The sequence below is a fragment of the Gracilinanus agilis genome, chromosome 3 (genome assembly GCF_016433145.1).
Source record: "Gracilinanus agilis isolate LMUSP501 chromosome 3, AgileGrace, whole genome shotgun sequence".
Lineage (NCBI taxonomy): Eukaryota > Metazoa > Chordata > Mammalia > Didelphimorphia > Didelphidae > Gracilinanus > Gracilinanus agilis.
Window position 1 is genome coordinate 60,985,713 of NC_058132.1, and position 24,132 is coordinate 61,009,844.

At 39.5% G+C, this 24,132-nt stretch overlaps 1 protein-coding gene across 1 annotated transcript; it reads right to left on the minus strand.

Moving 5' to 3' along the window:
* Positions 1-4,328: 4,328 nt before the first annotated feature.
* LOC123241018 (tissue alpha-L-fucosidase-like) lies at positions 4,329-18,507 on the minus strand. The gene is given in 8 exon segments (XM_044668727.1): positions 4,329-4,548; positions 7,207-7,306; positions 9,511-9,701; positions 11,148-11,348; positions 12,118-12,223; positions 12,947-13,084; positions 15,446-15,580; positions 18,152-18,507. Coding segments are annotated over 8 exon segments (1,368 nt in total). The 3' UTR covers positions 4,329-4,407.
* Positions 18,508-24,132: the final 5,625 nt, after the last annotated feature.

A 24,132-nucleotide genomic window follows, 5' to 3' on the forward strand; every position in this document is an offset into this window, starting at 1 on the left:
ACTCGAAACTACCACACCAATGCAACTACCAACAATTTGGAAATTGGTCTTGTTCAAGGACACATGACAAAACTAGTGGAAACGCGCATCGGCCAAGGGCGGGGGGGGCGCGGGGGGGGGGGTTGAAGGGGAAAGGTGGAGCATGAATCATGTAACCATGTTAAAAATGAATATTAATAAATGTTAAAAAAAAAAGGAACCAAATATTTCTATTAAAAAAAAAAACTTAGCTATATTATACAGGCCTTATATTAGTCCGGCTAAAACACATGGCAGATTGGCTATCAAAGCTCCATGATACTTCTCCCAGTATCCTAATAAATAAACACATGGGCAACTAGTTGGTATAGTAGATAGAGCACTGGGCCTGGAGTCAGGATGACCTGAATTCAAATCCAGCCCCAGATACTTACTAGTTTGTGACCCTGGGCAAGTCCTGTTGGCTTTAGTTATCTATTCTATAAAATGATCTGGAGAAGGAAATGGCAAACCAGTGCAGCATCATTGCTAAGAAAATCCCAATGCAAAGGCAGCTGGGTGACTCAGTGGATAGAGAGCCAAGCCTAGAGACAAGAGATCCTGAGTTCAAATTTGGCCTCAGACACTTCCTAGCTGTGTGACCCTGGGCAAGTCACCTAACCCCCATTGCCTAGCCCTTACCACTCTTCTGCCTTGGAACCAATTCACAGTATTGATTCTAAAATGGAAGGTAAAAAAGAAAAAAAAAGCCCCAATGGGGTCAGGAAGAGTCTGACATGACACAACCACCACCACCACCAGGTGACCCTTGAGCTGTGCTTGAAATATAAGGATTGGATTCCTTGTAATATAAGAATTCCATGCAAGGGCCTGGGATGGAAGATATGATATCAGTCTGGTTTGCCTGGATCATAGAGGACATAAAGCTTGAAAGGTAGATAGCAATCAGTCTCTAGGGTACTTTAATTGTCCTTGATTCTTGGGGAATTTCCCTCATAGAATTTTAGGATGAAGGACTCTACTTATTATTTCTCTAAAATCTGTGAAATTTGCTTTCCCTAAATTTAGAGCATGTGTCAGACCATTCTCTGCTTTGCTGTCCTCTATCATTAAATACCTGAAATGGAGTGGCCACTTCTTCCTACAGTTCTATCTTTTCTCTTATTTTTTGTATTAAGTTCTATTTAGTTAGACTATTTTTACTTTATTCAAATATCAAATTAAATATTTGACATTTAATTAAATTAATTTTGTTTAAATTCTACTAATGTAAATTAAATTCTATTAATTTAATTTTTTATTAAATTTACATTTTCTACTAAAATTTCCCATTTTAACTTCTATTTCCTGTGTGAATACCATCTACTATTATATTCAGTTATTGAATATAAGCTTGTTGAAGTCAATTGGAGTTCTTTCCTTCTTTTCCCATTGTGTTAATCTATGTGGTAGTAGGAACAAGACATTCTCTGCAGTGCCCTCTTGTATCAAATATGTATCCTGGCTGCTCAAGGAACAAGATGCTCCATCTCCTGAATCTGGCATCTACTCTGGCTGTCCCCCATACCTGGAAAGATCTCTTTCTTCAAGTCTGTCTATTGACTTCTCCCACTTCCTTTGTCCCAACTGAAAATCTGCCTTTTGTGAAAGAGAATTCTTTACTCTATTGTCTATCTTGAGTTAACACTAACTTAGGTACCTCTACTTAGTAGCTCACTAGACTGAAGACAAGATTAACTCCCCCTTGTCTACTTTTAAATTGAATCAACTAAAGATTGAACACCCGCTTAGTACTAGGTGAGAAGCTAGCAAAGTACTTAGAGAATTCACAAGTCACTTACTTAGAGAGCTCCACCCTTTTAACTCAGTCCCAAACTTGTGAATCCTATGATCAGAGATGACACCTTTAGAGACTTTTGATAAGAGTTGACACTTTCAGAGGATGAGATGTGTGAATCCCATAGACACAGCCTCCCCCTCTCCCCCATGGTGCTAGACAATTTGGAAACTGTGATTGGCCCCTGTGAAGAGGAGAGGGGATGGGAAGTCACCATAAAAAGCAAGTCCTGACCTCCCTTAGAGAAGATTGTCTTTGAGAAGAAAGTGTGAAGAGATGGCCTTTTGGAGATAATCTTCTGACTGGGGAGAGTCTTTGAGGGAGCTTCTCTGGAGACTGAGGTTTGGATCATGGGCTTGGAGCTCAGTTTCAACTTGGACTCTGACTCCTGGACTACTTTGTTGGGTGAGTGAAAGGCTGACTCCTTTCCTAGTTTCCAAAGAGACCAGTTTCCATCTTGGAGGAGACTGCATGGTTACTCACTACCAGCCTTCCTGGTTTGAGAGTTAATTAATCTCTGCCTAGATTAAGCAGAACCGGAGTAAACATTTAGGTTGATAGGATAGATAACCTCTCTAACCTCTTCACATTTCTCTACTTTATTGTTTCCTCTCCATTTTGTAAATATTTGTAAATAAATTTCTGACTCGAAATAGAATAAATATTGGTGATAACATAATTTCATAAAATTATTGTCCAACCATTAAATGTAACCCTTACACTTTTGAAGGATGCATTTCCTAATCCCTCTTAGTTCTATATGCCTTCCCTCTGTTAATTACTCCCTATTTAGTCTTTTAAAAAAAAATCCTTACCTTCTATCTTAGAATTGATACAAGTATTAGTTCCAAGGCAAAAGAACAGTAAGGGCTAGACAACTGGGGTTAAGTGACTTGCTCAGGGTCACACAGTTAGGAAGTATCTGAGGTCAGATTTGAACCTAGGACCTCCAGTCTACAAGCCTGGCTCTCAATCCACTGAGCTTCCTATCTACTCCTATATTTAGTTTTAATATAGTTCTTGGTGACTGTGTTTGCATATTGTTTCCACAATTAGATTTGTGAGTAAGGATTGTCACTGAGACTTATACTTTCTTCACCTGAAAAACAGGGAAATTAATACTTGCATTCATTTCTTCAGTGTTGGTAGGGAGAGATTGTTTTGTACACCATAAAGCTCTATAGGATGTAAATAATCATCATCATCGTTTTGTAGAGAAGAACTTGAGAGACTCATAAGGCTTTTATGATGCCATAGTCAGCATCAGATGCAGACCTGGTCCCCTTTTTGTCCAGGATTCTTTCTACTATATGATTACTTAGGAGTTTTCATTTTAAAAAAATTTTGAAAGAGGCATTCCAACTATTTTTTCCCATTTTATGGAGGTACAAAATGAGAATCAGAGCAATAAATTGACTTGCTTGAGGTTCCTATATGAATTGGATGTCACCAAGTGTCTTTTTCTATTCTTTCCCCTACTCCAAGGCAGCAGGAATTCTTCTAGGTTTATTCCATTGGGAGATATCAAGATAAAAGTATAGGAACTAGAGGGGGCAGCTGGGTAGCTCAGTAGATTAAGAGCCAGGCCTAGAGACGGGAAGTCCTAGGTTCAAATTTGACCTCAGACACTTCCTGGCTGTGTGACCCTGGACAAGTCATTTGACCCCCCCATTGCCAACCCTTACCATTCTTCTGCCTTGGAGCCAATACAATTGGCTCCAAGACAGAAGGTATGGGTTTAAAAAAACAACTTTTTTTTTTAAATGTAGGAACTAGAGACTGGCCTGCTCTAGTCCTCTGCATGAACAGGCTTGGCTTTTTAATAAGGTCAGGCCTGGCTCTAGAGAGGGACCCTGGTACTCATAGTGCTACTCTCCTGGACACAGTTACATACCTCCAAGATGGAGCTGCCAACCAACTTCATTCCCAAACATTGTTTGGAGTTACAATTGGAGTTCTCTACCTCAGTTATGGTTGGTGTAAGTCTAAGAAGTGTAAAGTCAGGAATAGCTAGAGATGCCATCCTTACCTTGTTGGAGAGAAGCTAGTGAATTCACAAACACCTGGAGTATTCAGCATTTTCCTTTATCTATATCCTTTCCCCAGATAGTTCAGTGTTATATTTTTCTGGGATTTCCACTTTCTCTTCAGGCTCCTGCTCACCCTTAGGGAAGTTTCTTCAACCAGCAGCTGACACCAAACTAACTGGGCATTGCCTGGCCAAACTTGTTCTACTTCTTTTTTCCTTCTAGTACCTTGACCCTTACTTACAAGATTGAGCCATCACATTTGTCATTGTGAAGGGATCGGGGAGGCAGAGGAATAAGAAGAGATATCCATTCTAAATAGTTTCTGAGACTACATGGGCAAGGTCACATATACACTAAGATCTGCCTATTGAAGGTGTTGGAGGTATTCACTAAGGTTCAGTGGGGGACATTGTCCTTTGATTAAGATGGTTCAGAAAGTTCTTCCTTGGGTTAAATAATAGAATTTATTTATTATAATGTTCATATCTTAGAAGAAAAAGTCAAAATGGCAAAGAATCAGAGACATTGATGTGGAGCCTCTTGTCAGTGGAACATGATGCTTCATTTCACGTTCTCTAGTCTGAGGGTCCAGATTTTCATATCTGCAATGCTTGGAGAGAATGGAGGTAGGGAAACATAGATGCCTTCAACTCCTATGTCTCCTGACCATTGCAGGGTATTTGGACCTCCCAACATTGTCACCTAGAAAGAAAGAAAAGGAAGAAAAGAATGAAAGAAAGGAATGATAAAAAAAAAAAGACAAGATTTGACATGACCATTTTATGTAACTAGCTCTAAGGCTTTGAAACAGAGTGGAGAAGGATGTTAGACATGATCTAGTCCATTCTCCTCAACCGACAGGCAAGAAAATTGAGCCTTATAGAGGGAAGGTCATCTGACCAAGGCTACAAAGTTAAGTTAATGGCTGTTCCAAGAATTATAATCATCTACACATAAGACTGTGCTGCCTAAAGAGACATTACATATGCTGTCTCATTTGATCCTCAGAACAATCCTTGAGAAGGTGCTATTATCCATTTCCCCATTTTATAGATTTACAGATAAGGGAACTAAGGCTGAACAAGGTTTAATGACTTGTCCAGCATCATACTGAAAATTAAGTGTTCAAGGTGGCATTCAAATTCAGGTATTTTTGACTGTCTGCTCTTTATCCATTATCCCATCTCTCATCCTCCATAGTGATGTACTAGAGAAAGGTCAAGAGATTTATAGTCTGAAGATTTGGTTTTGGTTCTAATATTTTCTAGCCAGGTGATCTCAGGTAAGTGAGGAAGACTGTTCTTGATCTCTAAAATGTAGTTAGATAATAATTCCTTTTCAAAGTTCACATTACCCTGACTTCATAACAGCCTTCACTGGCTAGGCAGAAAGATTTCTTTTTTTTTTTTTTAAACCCTTAACTTCTGTGTATTGGCTCATAGGTGGAAGAGTAGTAAGGGTGGGCAATGGGGGTCAAGTGACTTGCCCAGAGTCACACAGCTGGGAAGTGTCTGAGGCCAGATTTGAACCTAGGACCTCCCATTTCTAGGGCTGACTCTCAATCCACTGAGCTACCCAGCGGCCCCAGAAAGATTTTTTTTTTTGATTCAGTACTGATATTGTCTCTCAAGATCTATCATCTCTGATAATCTGATAAGGACAGTTTAGTTGATAAGGAAATAATGATGGGACATGGGAGTTGTCTTTTAACTCATACTTCCAGCTCTGGTTCCAGGAGCATGGAGTTTATTATATATACTTCAAGACTCATTTCACACAAAAGAACCCCCCCCCCAAACTTTGCATTTGCACAGAAACACAAATTATGTCATATCAAAGCACAATAAAGTTATAGTTTTACAAAGAATTTTCTTATGAAGATAATGCCGGATGAGAAACAGTCTCAAGGTTAAAAATGAGCCTCACTTTATCTAAAAGTTATTTTGCCTGAGCTTGCCACCCCATGACCTTGGGACGCCTGGAGCAGTTAGAGAGATATACCCACAGCTGCAGCTTTACTCTAATGAGTGAAAAAAGGCTGTTAACTCATTAGTAGTGCTGGTTTACTAAGAACTTAAAGTTTTCCTAGAAGCTATAATATTTTTCAATAAGAAAAGGTATGGATCATAAAAGGGGTCAAAAGAGGAATCTCATATTTTCATCTATTTAAGACTCTGTTTCTCTTATTGGCCTCCCACAATTGTCTATATTTCATATTCACTTATTTGTTAAAGTTCTCTCATTTTCCAAATTTTTGCCACCACAAAGAGTGCAACTATGAATGTTTTTGTGGAGGCATAAAATTGGAAAATGAGGCGACACCCTTCCATTGGGGAATGGATGAACAAATTGCGGTATCTGATGGTGATGGAATACTATTGTGCTATAAGGAGTGATGAACTGAAGGATTTCTATATGTACTGGAAAGAGCTCCAAGAACAGATGCAAAGTGAAAAGAGCAGAAACAAAAGAACATTGTACACTGAAAGTGAAACATTGTGGAACAATCCAATGCAATGGACTTTTACACCTACTAGCAATACAATAATCCAGGATATTCCTGAAGGATTTATGAGAAAGAATACTATCCACACTGAGAAAAAGAACTATTGGAGTAGAAACACAAAAGAAAAACTTGTGACTTATCACTTGTTTATATAGATATATGATATGAGGTTTTGGCTCTGTGGAATGAATGATGTGGAAATAGGTATCAAGTGATAACATTTGTACAACCCAGTGGAATTGCTCATTGGCTCTGGAAGAGGGGAGGGAAAGAAAATGAATCATGTAAACATGGAAAAATATTTTTAAAAAAGAAAAGAAAAAATAATAATGCAAATACTAAAAAAAATCTGCCTCTCCTTATAGAATGTAAGGTCCTTAAAGACACAAAAACTTTCTTTTTAAAAAATAGAAATCCATCAATCAGTACATTTAAAAAACTTGAGCTCTATAAAGAAGTGAGATGAGGTGTTTTCTTACCTTTGGGAAGAAAATTCTTAGAGAACAAATTTGTGAACACTGTTGAAAGCTCTAGAAGAGACTAAATGACTCCTGTCAAGTACTGAATGTGTACATGGTAGAAGAGGACCTTTCATCCCAAGGAATGAGGAATTGTAATGGGAAATAGGAGAAAAATTCAGGGAATAGGCTCCAGATCAGTGGTATCAGACTCAAACAGAAACACATCCCTGTGGGCTGATATTGCCTTAGAAAAGGGTATTGTGCTTTCTGTTATTTGTAAGTAGCCACATGACTTTGACATTTCTGCCTCAGAGGATTTCTGGATTTGGCAAATGCTTCCAAGAACAAAGAAGAACACTTTCCAGAACCCATTATGGAATGAAAGATCCTTACCTTTGTGTCACCTGTTGGTATAGGAGAGGCCATAAATAGCACTCCATACTTTGGCCATGAGGTGAAGAAGGCATACACAGTAGATTCCTTTGTGGTGTACCTGCAGAAGAGAGCCAGCACAGATTTATCCAAAAAAAGAATGAAATACCCATGAAGCACTTGTCTTATCAGAGACCATCACCAGGATAAGTTCACTATTTGGACTTAGTTCCTTTATGTACATAGAGCCTAGGAAATCCCTTTGAATTTAGGAGTTGGTAGCATTCTCCTGCTTCCCCTTCCAAATAGAGGCCTTCCTCTTACTCAATCTACTTGGCATTTCGCCAGATAAATATAAAGTAGACACCCAGAAAGTATTTGCTGTCACTTCCTGGACAGAAAATCATGTGATCCAGAAAAAGAGCTAGAAAGGGACCTCAGATGTATTTTAGAGATGAGAAAAGGGAGGCCCAGGGAGAGGAAGGCACTAGCCCATGGGCCATACATTTCAGGTGGGACCTTAGTCCAGGCTATCTTCTCACTCCAGAGTCAGTGTTGTCCTCAGTTTTAGTGACTAATAGGAACAATATTTAACCAAAGAGCTTAACCATTTGAGTAGAAAAAAAGTCTGAGAAAGTATGGTACAAGATCCATATGAACCAAAAGCATTTGTCTATTAGTTGAGAATAGTAGTTAGGTGCGAGAGTTAGAAAGGGGGAAAAAGACTTGGAGTCAGAAGTGCTGGGTTTGGGGCAACTTAGTGGATAGCAAGCCAGGCCTGAAGATGGGAGGCCTTGAGTTCAAATCTGATCAAGAAATGTCCTAGTAGTGTGTCTTTGGGCAAGTCACTTGACCCTAATTGCCTAGCCCTTACTACTCTTCTGCCTCAGGACTAATACTTAGTATTGATTCTGAAATACAAGGTAAAGGTTTAAAAAAAAAAAAAAAGAAGAAACCTTGGCTTTGAGCCTCAGCTCTGTCCCTTCTTGGTGGCCTTTACTCCTCCAAGCCTCAGTTTTTTCATTTGAAAATAGGGTTGATTCTTTTATTTACTGCAAAAGGACAAGGTATCTAAAGCACATTGTAAATGTCAAAGATCATTGTCATCTTTCCTACTCAATTCCCACCTCATCCTCCATGGCCTTTGATGTGAACACCTGTCTATTAATGGGAAAACAGCAGCTGAAAGCAAACAGTCTTGGACCAAGGCCAGAAAGGTCCCAGTGCATCTGATCTATTCTAGTGGCTTCAGGTGCGAAGTGAGGAGGAACCTCTGGCCCTGAGGTCCCATGGAAACTTACAGAAAGGACTGAGAAAGTTCTGTAGAAACCATCAAGGGTTCCCCAAGTTGTTCTGAGCCAAAGACCTGATGATGTTCTCCAGTGGTCTAATGTGACTGGGAGTTATGAAAGTCATGGAACTGTTATACTGGGGATCCCAGACATTGTTTAATCTAGCCCTTTTTAAGAAGTAGTTTTTGTAGAATTAGTGATAAAGCTGAGCCTCGAAAACCCAGGTGTCTTCGCTTCCAGTCTAGCATTCACCCCATATAGCATCCTGTCTTTGAGCCAATTTTTGGTTGTCATTTAGGGCTGTCACCCATCTTGAACAAATTCTATCATGGTTTACATTAGATCAGTGGCTCTGAAACTGGAATCCTCGTGTACAGCCATAGATTGAGAGTAGTGTGTGAATTTGGATAGGAAAAGAAATCCCGTTCATTATTTTGTGCATTTAAAACAATTTTTCTTAGATGGGGTCCATACACTTCACTGTACTGCTCAAGGTGCCCATGGCACATAAAAGGCTAAGAAACCTGAAATCAAACAAAAATGCCTGGATTTTCTGAATCCTTTATGAGTCAATGGATAGCAGAGGTTAACCTGAGGGAAATCCAGAAGATGCTGAAGATTGCTGGCCTCAAAACTTGGCTACTCTCAGCAATGCAGTGATCTGGGACAAGTCTGAAAGATTTAGGAGAAAGAACTGTTGGAGTTGTCTTTCACATCAGGGTATTTATGGTTTTATTTTGGAGTTTTGTTTACATATGAGTGTACTCTTACAACAGTGACCAATGTAGAACTGTGTTTTACATGACAATAAAAATTAAAATTAAAAAAAAAAAATAAAAGAAGTCTTTGTGAACACACACACACACACACACACACACACACATAAAGATTGCTGGGCTCAGCAGGAAGGGAAACTCAGGGTGGCTCTGCTGGATATGGGGGATAATAAACTAGGTATGGATACAAGAGAGATCCTCACCTGGGATGGAGAAATAGACCTAGTGACTCCCAAATGCAAGGGGAGGCAACTTACCATACGGTGGTGGTGTTCTTATTCATTTGCACCCTCCATGGTTTGGAAGCATAGATCCCCTCTCCACTGATCTTCAGCCAGCTTCCCACAGAACGGAGCCTTTCCTCAAAGATGGGGGGAATGATTCCATCTTTTGTGGGCCCAACATTAATGAGATAGTTGCCTCCAAAGGCCACAACTTCAATTAATTCCTGCAAAGAAGAAAGAAATAATGAAGCACCTCACCTATTAACAGTAGTGCTGCATGTAAAATCTATAACAGGGGGCAGCTGGGTAACTCAGTGGATTGAGAGCCAGACCTAGTGACGGGAGGTCCTAGGTTCAAATCTGGCCTCAGACACTTCCCAGCTGTGTGACCCTGGACAAGTCACTTAACCCCCATTGCCTAACCCTTACCACTCTTCTGCCTTGGAGCCAATATACAGTATTGATTCCAAGACGGAAGGTAAGGGTTTAAAAAAAATATATTTTAAATAAAAATAAAATAATATCTATAACAGATTGCTTGTAATCTTAGGGAAAGAGAGTTGAAGGAAGGAGTGAGGGAGGGGAAGAATTTGGCTCAAATTTTTTTTTTTTTTTTTAATTTTAAACCCTTAACTTCTGTGTATTGACTTATAGGTGGAAGATTGGTAAGGGTAGGCAATGGGGTCAAGTGACTTGCCCAGGGTCACACAGCTGGGAAGTGTCTGAGGCCGGATTTGAACCTAGGACCTCCTGTCTCTAGGCCTGGCTCTTAATCCACTGAGCTACCCAGCTGCCCCCGGCTCAAATTTTTAAAAAAGCCCAAAAGTTAAAATTTTTCTCATGTAATTGAGGGGAAAAATATTATTAAAAAACAAAGTAGTGCTACATACATTGCTCAGATATTCACAAATGTTAAAAATAAAATACACCCTACAACCTAGGGCACATTCTCTGTTTTTTAGGCCATTACAGACCATGGAGGTCAGAATCATATAGCAAACCTCAAATATCAGATCTAAAAGGGTCCTTGGAACCCAGGATCTCAGATTTGGGAGGGTCCTTAGAACAGAGAACTTTAGATTTCAAGCAAGCCAGTTAAGTATTTTGAAGATCTCCTACTGTGTGCCAAGTATTCTGTTAGGCAATGGCAATAATAATAAGTAGAAAGAATGCCACAATTCCTACTCAAAAGGAGTTATCATTACAATGGGGAAGATAGGAAGTACACAATACATTCGTCTATATACCACATCCAAAATGAATGAATACAAATACATTTAGAGTAATTTGGAAGGGAAGGCACAGAAGGCTTCAAGGAGAAGATGATATCCAAGATAGGAAGAAGACTCAAACTCAGAATGTCAGAGTTGGAAGAGTCCTGAGAATTCAGAATTTCAGAATTAGGAAGACCCTTGGAATGAAGAATGTTAGAACAGGAAGAGTACTTAGAACTCACAATGTCAGAGCTAAATAAAAGACTCTTTCAATACAAAAAGTCAGAGTCAGAAAAAAGCTCAGAGATGAGCTTGTCCAGTCTCCTTATTTGCACAGATAAGAAAGCATGCCTGAGGAAGAGATCAGAACCTCAGTCTTCTGACATCCATTGCCTTCCTACTACATCCTCTTTTTCCTCACACTGGTTCAGGAGACCAAACCAAAGTCGCTCTTACCGAAATGATTTCCACAAAAGTCATGACTTCATCGCTCTTCATATTTCTCCGATATGCCTAGGCATTTGTATCAAGGGAGGTGCACATCTCCCACTTGCGTTCTGGAAGAGTGGTTGGCTTGTAATGGTCATGACAGGTAAGGTATCCTCCATGTTTGCATGGATCATCTTTGCCCCATCGATCATTAACCACGATTTTATCCTAAAAGGTGAAGAATGGAAGAGCTGGATCACCATGGATGGAGCCATATGGATTCCTGTGGCTACAGAATCTAGCTCAAAAAGCAAATCTACTCAGCTTTCTTAGTTGATTTTGAAATTTAAGAATTTATTCTGCTAAATAAAGCTAAACAAACCCTATTCCTTCCACTGGTCTTCATATGATAGTGATGCACAATCTTTCACCATCCTAGTTGTCTTCCTCTTGATCACACTTTAGCTTAGCTTTGTTCTTCTTAAGCTGTGATGCCCAGAACTGATCACAATCCTCCAGGTAAGATCTGAAGAGGACCATCCAGTGTGACTCTTACTTCCCTATTCCTAGAAGCTTGCCTCTCTTAATGCAGCCCAAAATCCCATTAGTTTTTTGGGATTTTTGCTGCAGACACAAGTGAAGCCTACACTCCACTGAAATCCCAGATACTTTTCAGAATAATTATATTTTATTCATTCCTAAAGGACAGATATGGATGTCACTTAAGACCACATGCTAATGAACAATTATTTTCATCATCTTCCAAGGGCAATGTGAATGAATATACAGGAACTTGAATTTCTTACTCTTCCAAGTCTAAGGAAATATCTCCACAGTAACAAGTTGAATCCTGCATTCTTGTAAAACTTTCCTCATTTCCCCATCCAGAATTTTCTCTACTAATAAATCAGGGAGGGGAAGGAAGGATCCACTTGGTTTCAGGCTCTGGATCCCCCAGCCTTCTACTGTCACAGCCAGTCATTGGCCAGTCACATACCTTAACAGGGCTGTCATTGTACAGCCAGGCGAGGAACTCAGTGGAATTCCAGTAAGTGTCTGGGGCTTCCCATTCTCCATCAGACCAGATCAGGTCAGGTTTGTACCTGAGAGACACAAGATGAAGGAGTCTTTACATTCTAGAACAGCAGTGGAGTCTAGGAAAACTAGCAGTGGATCAGCAATCATGAGACTCAGGCTTCATGCCCAACCCAAGCACCTGGAAAGAACCATGGAGCTTCAGGTTAGGAATTTTCCTCTTTGAGCCTCATTACTTTCATCTGTAACATGGGGACTAGACTCTTTTCTTTGCCTCACAGGATTGAAATCATGTACTATGTAGAGGGACAGCATGGAGCAGTGGTCAGAGAGCTACCTGGATTCAAGTCATGCCTCTGGATCAGATTGGCAATGTTTACCTGCAAAATGCTAAATCTCTGAGTGCCCTTGAACACTCTCTTAGAAGATGTTTTACTGTGGAAAAGTAGTTTCTTCACGGGAAGATCCCTGCTTCGATGAAACTACATTCTTGGGGGAAAAACAAATGCTCTGTAACCATAGAATGCTATTCCCTGAACCCATTCCTAGGTCATTATTAGCTGGCTTGCTCTAACCTTTCACTCCATAGAAATTTTTGGTCCTTTGAAGCTACAGGAAGATCTTGACTTTACTGTTTAACAAGAGTACATGCACTCAGAGCTTAGTGGAATGACTTCCCCAGGAGAGTATTTTTTGAAGCACCAAAAACAAACTGCCTGTCCTTTCTGTTTCTTTAGCTCATTAAGATGATTTTACAGAGGATGAAAACTGAAGGTAAGAGATTCTCTTACCTGTTCACAAGATCACGGAGCTCTGGTAAGACCTTGGTATCAACAAAATTTTGGGTTGTAAAATTGTTTTTCTTGTCCAGCAAATAGAAAGGATGAAACCACTCCAGGAGTGAGTGGTACAGTCCATAACGAATATTCCTTAAAAAAAAAATAAATTCAGTAAACAGAATTATCTCAAAAGGAATTTTTAAAAAGGCTTTCACAAATACAAATAGCATAATATTATATAGTGTGGGCCCAACAAATGGGGAATTAGAATCCAAAGCAAATCTCAGTTTCTTTGCAGAGATATTGACTTAAATGAGTTTTACAGAAGGAATTAAATTCATTAGCAACAATTATTTATTATAGATTGACTTCAAGGGTTTTCATGAGCTACAAAGAAGAAATGATTTAAAGGATATCACCAAAGAAATAGATGAGTTAAAAACAAAATGGAGTGATCATATGGTGAATCCCAGGGATAACTAATAGACAGACTCTGTTCTTTACTGCTATCCTCTGAAGGTCAAGAGGATGGCCCCCAGCATGCTGGGTGGATACTCTGTGGAAAAAGGTCAGCTGTAAAGGATGTGCTGAGATCTGCATCACTGGAGGGATATCATTAGAAAAATAATTAGCAGTAATATGTATCCCTTAATCGGGGCAGTTAGGTGACTCACTGGAGAGTATAGAAAGCCAGGCCTAGAGATGGGAGGTCCTGGGTTCAAATTTAGCCCCAGACATTTCCTAGCTGTGTGACTCTGGCAAGTCATTTACCCAGGTTTGCCTAACCCTTTTCTGTCTATCTTAGCATTGTTACTAAATCAGAAAAAGGATTAAAAAAAAAAGAAAATACTTCTATTTCTTCATATGCAAATGACATCTGGTAAGATAACTAAGATGTAGTCTCTACCCTAGAGAATCTTCTCTACCTGGTTCCTGCCTTCTATTAGTTTAAATAGCTCAGTGCTTAGATTCTACCTCCCCATTCCCCTTCTAGGATGTCTATATGGTCAAAACCTCTTTCATAATAATACTAAAGTGTTTTAATTTGTAATACAGTAACTATGGATAGATATATCCCACTTCAACAAAAACACCTTGTCAGAGTTGTCAACAATTTTTTAAGAATATAAAGGGGTGGGGGCTAGGCAGGTTGCTTATATATTCAGAGCCAAGCCTAAAGATGGGAAGTCCTGCAATTCTGAGGGATTTATGGAAAAGAATGCTACCCACATTTAGAGGAAGAACTACAGGGGAAGAAACATAGAAGAAAAACAATTGCTTGAACACATAGGTTGATGGGGACATGATTGGGGATGTAGACTCACAACCACCCTAGTACAACTATCAATAATATGTAAATAGGTCTTGATCGATGACACATGTTAAAACCAGTGGAAATGCGCATCAGTTATGGGGGGGGGGTGGAGGAGTGAAGGGGAAAGTAAGAACATGAATCATGGAACCATGGAAAATTTTTCTAAAAAAAAATTTTTTTTTAATTAAAACTAAAAAAAAAAAGATGGTAAGTCCTGGGTTTAAATCTGGCCTCAGACCTTCCAAGCTTTGTGACCCTGGTCAAGTCTTTTGCCCACCCCTTACCACTGTTCTGCCTTGGGATCAATAGACAGTATTGATTCTAAGATGGAAGGTAAGGGTTTTTAAAAAAGGAATGTAAAGGAGTCCTGAGACCAAAAAATTTAGGAACCACTGATGTATTAGATCCAGGTCTAAATTGGGAGTTGCTAATGCTGTGGGGGTGGTTACTCAAACTCAGTAGAAGGAAGATCCAGTGGCTTGGATTCACCAGAGCCACCCTCAATTCAGTATCTAATTTTTCTTTATTTTGCAGAAAGGGGTAAATGCAGTGTCCTGAGCTGGGTGGATATTTATTGGGGCAAAATCTAGGGAAGAATATGTGAATGGAGAGGCAGGTGATAGGCAATCACCAACCACTTCAGAAGGAACTAACTGTTCAACATAAATTAGTCTAACTCATCTGTGAAAGGACTCCCTCCCCTCCACTGTTATACAGTCAATAAATGGCCATTTAGCCTCTTCTAGAGGACCTCTGAGGAGGATAGACTCACCCTCTGGAAGGCGGCCCATTCCACCCAAAATTGCTTTAGCTTTTTGCAGTCATATCCCACTGATTAGGCATGGGGAACTTGCAGTCCACTAAACCCCCAGATCTTTCTCAGAACTATTGTTTAACCATGCCTCCAAATACTTCCCTGCAAGAAGAAGTCAATAGATTCTTTCCTACTGATACAGATACTATGGCCTATTTGGGACATTTATCATTCACCAGTCAAGTCTTCCTTGGTTTTCAGCAAAGTTCTAAACCTGACCAGACAGGCAGAACCAAGACATAACAGTATTCAGTGATCATGAGACTACTCTGCACATCATTCCTCATTACTTGGGAAAACAAAGGGGGCAAGAGAAAGATTTACAAGTGAATAAATGCTAGCAAAGGGGAGTCCAGGGCAAATAAGCAATAAACACACTTACTTTTCTCTAAGGAAAGGTGCCAATTCTCCCACCAGATCCCGGTGGGACCCCACATCCATAGAATTCCAGTTCCAAGATAGAGGACTGGGCCAATTTGTATAGCCATCATGATGTTTGGTGGTCAGGACCACATACCTGTGGAAAGCAAAGCCATGTGGTTAATACTTTCTTCCTCAAATTATCTTGCTTTTATTCATCTGTGAACATGCTGCCTTAAAGTCCTTGAGGGCAGAGATCTGTTTCATTATTGCCTTCATATCCCAAAACCTGGCACTAATGCCTGGCATGAGGTAGATGCTTAATAAATGCTTATTGTAGAGCAGCTAGGTGGCTCAGTGGATAGTTACCAGGCCTGGAATTAGGAAGACTTGGTTTCAAATACAGCCTCAGATACTTCCTAGCTGTGTGACCCTGGGCTAGTCACTTAACCCCAATAGACTAGTCCTTACTACCCTTTTGCCTTGGAATGGATACTTAATATCAATTCTAAGAAAGAAGGGGCAAGGGTTAAAAAAATAAATGCTTATTGAATTAAATTAAAGTGGACATGGTTAAAGTTCTTGCCTTCTCAAGGAGGAGGGAAAGAAGGGAGAGAGAACTCAAATTTTTAAAAAATGATTGTTAAATTTTTCTTACATGTAATTGGGAAATATTTAACAAAATAAATAAAAATAATTAAAACACTCACCCAAATTAAATGTGAACAAAGGAAGAGGTCACCAGAAAAACTACTGCCCCTTCTCTGGTTTTATGCATTTAAAAAAAACGTGATTCTGAGAAGTGGACCATAGGTTTCACTAGACTTGCCAAAGGGCCCAGGACATGAAAAGATTATCTCATTCTAACCTCATGAGAGAATAACAGCTGACATTTATAAATGTGTTTAAAGCTAGAAAAGATATTTAATGTACATTTTCTTGTTTGAATGTCATAATAATCCTGTGAGGTGATTTTATCCCATTTTACAGATGAAGAAACTGAGGTGCAAAGAGATTAACTGTCTTTTTAATGGTCACAGAACTAAATTAATGTCAGATGGAAGATTGGAACCTTAGTCTTGCTGAGTTGTCCCATTCATCAATCATTCTGTCTCTATGTCATACTGTCCCCTCAGGAAGAGAGGTGAAAAAGACCAGAGAGGGGGCATTGTGACCTTTGGAGTTATTGCCTGAATATAAACACTAGCTTTGCTACTTACTACTTTTATGACCTTGGGAAAGTCACTTAACCTTCATGGATCTCAGTTTCTCATCTGGAAAAAGAGAAGACTGGATTAGATGACTCCTAAGATTACTTTCAGTTTCAAATCTATTCTTCTATGTAAATCTCATCAGATTTACAGACTGGACAAAAGACCAAAAGAAGCTAAAATACATCCTATCCAAAGTATTACCAGCTAACTGGTCTGTTTTTGGATAATGCTAGGGAGCTAAGCCACTGTTTGGGGATTCCAAAAATGAATTTATTCAGTTTCAGAAGAAACTGCCTGAAATACACCTTACCTCTCTACAACTGTACCCATCAGGCTGAGAATAGAGCCCAGCACCTAATAGGAGTTGAATAAACATTTGCTGAATCAAGACAACAAGGCATTTATAATCTACCACATGCCAGACACTGATACAAGAGGTAAAGCTACAAAAAAAAAGGTAAAAAACATTCCCTCCGCTAAGAAGCTTACAATTTAATGGGGAGACAACATAATCATATGCTAAATAGCATACAGAAAAAAGACAAAATATATAAAGAAACATATATATACATATATATATGTGTGTGTATACCCCCAAATTTTGCAGAACTTTAATGGGCCTCAGAAGTTATCTAATACAGCCCCAACTTTCCAGAAGACTTATCTGAGGTGGGAGAAGGGTGTAGTTAAATGATCAGCCCAAGGTAAGATGGATAAGTCCAACCCATTCATTATTAAAGATAAGGAAAAAGCTCTGAGAGGTGAAGCTAATTGCTTGGAGTCCTACAGAAAGGTGGGAGGCAAGTCTTTGTAAAAAAGGAGTATAATCAAAGAAACAATCCCTCCAGTCAAGAAATTTGCATCTAGTTATAGATAGTTACTAATTTTCTGACAGAGTAAATCAGTTAATAAACATTTAATAGCATTATAATATATAATAATAATAAAACAGTTAATAAACATTTAAAGAGTGCCTACTGTATTCCAAGCACTGTTCCAAGTGCTGGGGATTCAAATGCGCAAGACATTTAAGTTCCCTTAGTCTATTTCTTCATCTGTAGAAGGGGGATAAAACAGAATAAAAAGGAGATAGTTATAAAAGTGGTATATACATCTTAAATCATTATAGAAGTACAGCACAGTGGATAAAAGGCCAGGACCGGAGATGGGAGGTCCTGGGTTCAAATGTGTCTCCAGGAACTTCCTAGCTGTGTGGTCCTGGGCAAGTCACTTAATCCCTTATATCTAGCCTTTGCCACTCTTCTGTTTTAGAATTAAAAAAAAAAAAAAAAAAAAAAAGCATATACATTACAGATGTCGGAAGTGGGAGGGGAATCTAGATTTGAACTCGGATTTCGAATTCCTTCCAGTCCCATTTTGCCCTTCCCTAGGTCGTAAGCAATGATGTAGAGGAGCAGCCCCGGCAAGCCCAGGGTTCGAATTCGGCGGCCCGAGGCACAACTCCCTTCATATCTTTGGGTCTCGAGTCAGGCTTGTTCCCTGCCGGGTCTCACCTGGCACCCGACGCCTCAAAGATATCAGCCCACTCTTTGGGGTCGTAGAACTTGGCTCCGAACAAGGTGGCGAGATCGGCGTAGGAGACGTCGGGCCCAAAGTGCCGGCGTATGAAGTCTTCGTACTTGGCATTATGTTTCGCCCGCCAGCGCCACCAGAACCATTCAGCGCCGTCCCAGGAGGGCACCGAGTACACGCCCCAGTGCACGAAAATGCCGAACTTGGCCTCGTCGAACCAGGAGGGCAGCGGCCGCGCGTCCAGGCTCTCCCAGTCCGGGGTGTAGCGCGCCAAAGCGGAGGCGGCCAGCAGGGAGAGGGGCAGCAGCAGCTGCCGGAGCTGGACAGTTCCCGCCATCGCTGAGATCTGTCACAGATGAGATCAAGGATTTCTCTTATGTATAGGGACAGCCCCGCCCCTGTCCTGGGAAAATGGGCAGGGTTGATGCCCCCCCCTTCCCCCCCCCCCGCCCCCGACTGGCGACGACCCCTAGGCTCTCAGTGGTCCTAGAAGCGGTGTAGAGCTGGCTTCTGGGGTAAAGATGATCGTGTGAAAAATGCTAAGATTGAGGGGGCAATGCCTAGCCGGAGTCAGAGACTTGAGTTTGAATCTTATCTCAGACTCTTATTTAGACAAGTCATTGAGCCTCTCAGTTTCATTTTCCTTATTTGTAAAATGAGGCTTATAGTAAATAATTCAACCTTTGCAGAACTGATCAGGAAAGCACCTTGGAAAACTTAAAAGTAGGAAATAAATGGGAACAATTATCATTGTCCTGGATATATAATGTACATCAATTGAGGACAGGCCGAACAAGTTGTGGTATCGTTTTGGGATAGAATACTAGAAGACTAGAAAAAATGACGGGCAGGATGCTGTTAGAAAAACCTGGAAAGATTTACATGAACTGATTCAAAGTGAAATGAACAGAACCAGAACATGTTACACAGTAACAATAATTAAAAAGGTGTTAGATTGTGAATGATGTAGCTATTCTAAGCAAAACAAAAATCCAAGACAATCCTGAAGAACTCATGTTGAAAAATATTAACCACTTCCAGAGAAAGAACTGATCAAGTCTGAATGCAGATCAAAGCATAATTTTAAATTTTATTTTCTTCCTGTTTTTTATCTGTGTTTTCTTTCATAACATGACTAATATGGAAATGTTTTGCATGACTGAACATGTAAAACCTATGTCAAATTGCTTATGATCTCAAAGGAGAGGGAGGGAAGAAATTAGGAATTTAATTTTTAATAGTTTTTAATAGTTTAGATGAAGACTTTTATTATTTTTTCCTCCATGGTTACATGATTCATATTCTTTCCCTCCTCTCCTTCCTCCCCCTCTCAGAGCCTACAAGCAATTCCACTGGATTTACATGTATCATTGTTCAAAACCTGTTTACTATTAATATATGTAATAGAGTGATCATTTAAAATCAACATCCTCAATCATATATCCATCGAACCATGTGATCAATCATGTTTTTCTTCTGTTTCTGCTCCCACAGTTCTTTCTCTGGATGGGGATAGCGTTCTTTCTCATAAGTCCCTCCGAGTTGTCCTGGATCATTGCATTGCTGCTAGTAGAGAAATCCATTACATTCAATTGTACCACAATGTATCATTCTCTGTGTACAACATTCTCTTGGTTCTGTTCCTTTCACTCTGCATCAGTTCCTGGAGATCATTCCAGTTCACATGGAATTCCTCCAATTCATTATTGGAATTTAATTTTAAAAAATGTTAAAAATTGTTTTACATGTAACTGGAAAATAACTATAATCCTGTGCATTATTCATGTCATTATCCTGTGACCCTGGGAAAATCATTTAATCTCTCTGGATCTCTGTTGCCTCTTTTATAAAAGAGTTGTTAGGCAGAAGAAAAACAACTGCTTGAACACATGGGCTGTTGGGGATATCATTGGGAATGTAGACACTAAATGATAACTCTAGTCCAACTATCAATAATATGGAATTAGGTCTTGATCAATGATACATGTAAAACCTAGTGGAATTATGCTTTGGCTAAAGGGGGTTAGGGGAGTTTGGGGGGGAGGGAAAGAACATGAAATATGTAACAAGGAGAAAATACTCAAAATTAAAGAATAATAAATTAATAAAAATAAAAAAATAAAAGAGTTGTTAGGATTCTATAAGATAATATTTGGAAAGCTCTTTCAAATCTTAAAGCATTATATGAATCCTTGTCTCCTCCTTCTCTCCCTCCTCCTCCTCCTCCTCTTTTTTCTTCCTCTTCTTTTCTGGAAATAAGATGGAAGAAGGGGATTTCCAATAAAGATGAAGATCTGCAAGGTCAAAATGCAGAGATGCTGAAATTTAAAGAGGAACTTACTACCAGTTTCTCATAGAGAGGAATGATGGGTTCAAGGTATAGATTGAGACATTTATTTTTTGTACAGGCCAATGTGGGGAATTTGCTTTTTCTTGACAAAGCACATTTGTATGATGCTATTCTTCCATATAGGAGAGAAGAAAGGAAGGAGACAAAACAGATGTTTGTTCTTTAAAAATAAAAACAAAGATATAGAAAGGGGAAAACCTTTGGACAGCAGAGTTATGCTCATAAATATTCATTAGGTGAGTACATTTTGCTGAAGGCAGTGCATATAAAGGCAGGCAAAACAGGCTCTTATTCTCAAGGAGCTAACAATTTATGGGGAAACAATATACAAATAACTATGTCTTCCCAAAGAAGACATTACATATATAGACATAGTTGTTTGTATATATTCATTGGAGATGATCAGTAGAAGGAAGCCACTGGCATTCAAGAGGAGTGGGGAGTTCAGGACAGGGATAGGCCTCTTGAAGAAGGTAAAATTTAAGTTAAATATTGAAGGAAACCTTTGAAAGCAGGAGAGAGAGGTGAGGAGGGAAGGTATTCCAAGCTTCAATGACAGCCAGTGAAAAATCTTGCAGACTGGAGATGGTGGCTGAGTGACTTGAGAGCCAGACCTTGAGATGGGAGGTTCTGGGTTAAAATTTGACCTCAGACACTTCCTACCTGTGTGACCCTGAGCAAGTCACTTAACTCCCACTGCCTACTCCTTACTCCTCTCTTCTGCCTTGGAACCAATACACAGTAGTAATTCTAAGATGGAAGGGTTTATTATAAAAAAAAAGAAAGTCAGTGTTGCTGGATCATAGAGTTCTTGGAGGCAGGTCATGTTTAAGGAGACTGGAAAGATAGGATGAATAACATAGCAAGAAGACAGCGAGATTACCACTCAAAGCTAAATGATCTGGGTCTTGAAAAAGTTTTATTTTCTTTAGCGAGAGGAAAAAAAAAAAACAGGTCTGAAAGAGTATCGCTGCAGAACTTACATTGGAACCTTTACTTATTGCTGTTAATAACAGCCATTCCAAATGAGTAACTATTTAATAAAATACACAAATTATGCAAGCCTCCTACTTCCTGCCCCTTGAGCTTTTATTCCTGAGCATTAGATCCTATGTTAGAGGATCTGTCTAATAAGCAATGTTATATTCCTCCCTGACTTGCTGCAGGATGATTTTGGGCCCCCTGTGATGACTGATGGATCTATCACCCTATCACACTGTGGATATATCTAGTGCCTTGTGGGACTGTTGGAGTGTAGAAAGACATACCCTGTTCCCTTTTTTTTTTTTTTAACCATTTCATTGCTACCTGACAATGACTGAACATTATTCTAGCTTCATGGTTAATTTGAATTAACTGTACCCCTTTGGTTTACATAAAAATCATATCTCATGGTAAAAAAAAAATATAAAAAAGGTTGTAGAGGGCTTTATAAGCTAATTCTGGAAGAAGCAGGGAGCCACTAGAGTTTACTGAGTACTGGACAGATGTGCTATGGTCAGATCTATGACTAGAATATTACTCTGGGAATTGAATGGAAGATGGATGATAATAGGAAGAGATCTGAGGAGGTAAACCAAGCAGCTGTCTATTGTAGTGGTCCAGTCATAAGTTCTCTATTATCTCCAGGATGCAAAAGTCCTCTTTTTGGCTATTAAGGCTCTTTATAATGTTGACCTCCTGCCTTATCAGGCATCTGATATTTTATTCCTCTTCACTTACTCTGCAATCCCATGATACTGACCTGTTTTGGGTTCCTCACTCAAGATGCTCCAATTTCCAACTCTATGGGTTTTCACTGACTGTTCCCCAGGCTTGGAAATCTCTCCCCCCATCCCTCTCTGACTCTTAGATTCCTTCAAATCTTAGCTAAAAATCTCACCTTCTACAGGAAGCCTTTCCCGATCACCTTTAATGCTAAGTGCCTTCCCTCTGATGGTTGGCCCCAATCATCCTTTATATACATAGTTGTTGTTTTTTTTAACCCTTAATTTCTGTCTAGAATTGATACTAAGTATTGATTATAAGGCAGAGGAGCAGTAAGGGCTAGGCACTTAGGGTTAAGTGACTTGTTCAGGGTCACACAGCTAGAAAGTGTCTGAGGCCAAATTTGAACCCAGGATCTCCACCTCCAGGATTGGTTCTCTATCTATTGTGTTACCTAACTATCCCTTATACAAAGTTGTTTGTATGTTTTCTTTCCCTCCCTCCCATTTAACTTTGAGCTCCTTGATATTAGATATATCCCATATAAAAGAAGAAGGGAAAAAACCCATGTAAATGAATATGCATAGTCAGAAAAAACAAATCACCCATATTAGCCATGTACAAAAAGTAAGTCTTTTGACTTTATTTTTTTTTTTTAATTTCCAGTGTAGGGGGACAGAGGTGGATAGCTAGGTGGCACAGTAAATAAAGTGCTGAGCCTGGAGGAAGACCTGAATTCAAATGTAACCTCAGATCTTACTAGCTGTTTGATCCTGAGCTTAATCTTGCTTACCTCAGTTTTTCTTCATATGGAAAATGAACTGGAGAAGGAAATGGCAAACCACTCAGTATCTTTGCCAAGAAAACACCCGATGGGGTCAGGAAGAGTTGGACAAGATGGAAATGACTGAATAACCACTACAAAAAAAGTGCTTAATACTGTGTCTGGAACTTTTTAGGCACTTCATCAGTGCTTGTTGATTTGAGATGACGAGGTCCTGAACCAAGATGGCGGCTGTGTATGTGGAAAGAAGAGGCTATGTTTGAGGGATGTTGTAAAAATAGAAATGATGAGACTTGACAACATGTTAGATATATGACTTGAGTGAGTCTGATTGAAGAGGGAGACTGTAAGGTTACAACCTGTTACTTACAGTAACAGAGAAGTTGGAAAGATTTGGGAGTAGAGAAGAAGCAAAGGAGCTCAGTGTTGTCATATTGAGTTAGAAATGTCTTAAGGGCATCTAGTTTCATATTTCTGATAATGCAGCTGGTGATGGAAGTCTGGAGTTCAGGAGAATGGTTAGGGCTTGATAAAGAGATCTGAAAATCATTTGTATAGATATTACCATTGAGCTCACAGGAGCTGATAAGATCACCAAGAAAGATAGAGAATAGGAGGCAAAGAGAAGAGAACCAATGACAGAAATGTAGGACAAATATACCCCAAAGGGGACTGAGAAGATTGTTGGGTTTTGGGTGTTTTTTTTTTTTAGAAGATTGTTGAGACAGATAAGAGGAGAATCAGGCTAGTGTAATGTTGTGAAAATCTAGAGAAGAGTTTCCAGAAGAAAAGGGAGATTCTACCCTATCCAAGGCCACAGAGAGGTAAAAAAACAACAAGGGCTAGAAAAAGGACATTAGATTTGGCAATTAAGAGGACTCTCATAACTTCAGAAAAGGCAGTTCCATTTTATTAAGGGCAGAAAATAGATTTCAAAGGGTTTAAATGAGAATGAGAGGGAGGAGGAAGAGGAATGGAAAGCAGCCTAGAGATGGAAGGTCCTGGTTCAAATCTGGCCTTAGGCACTTCCCTGGGCAAGTCATTTAACCCCCCTTGCCTAACCCTTATCACTTTTCTGCCTTGGAACCAATACACAGTATTGATTCTCAGATAGAAGGTAA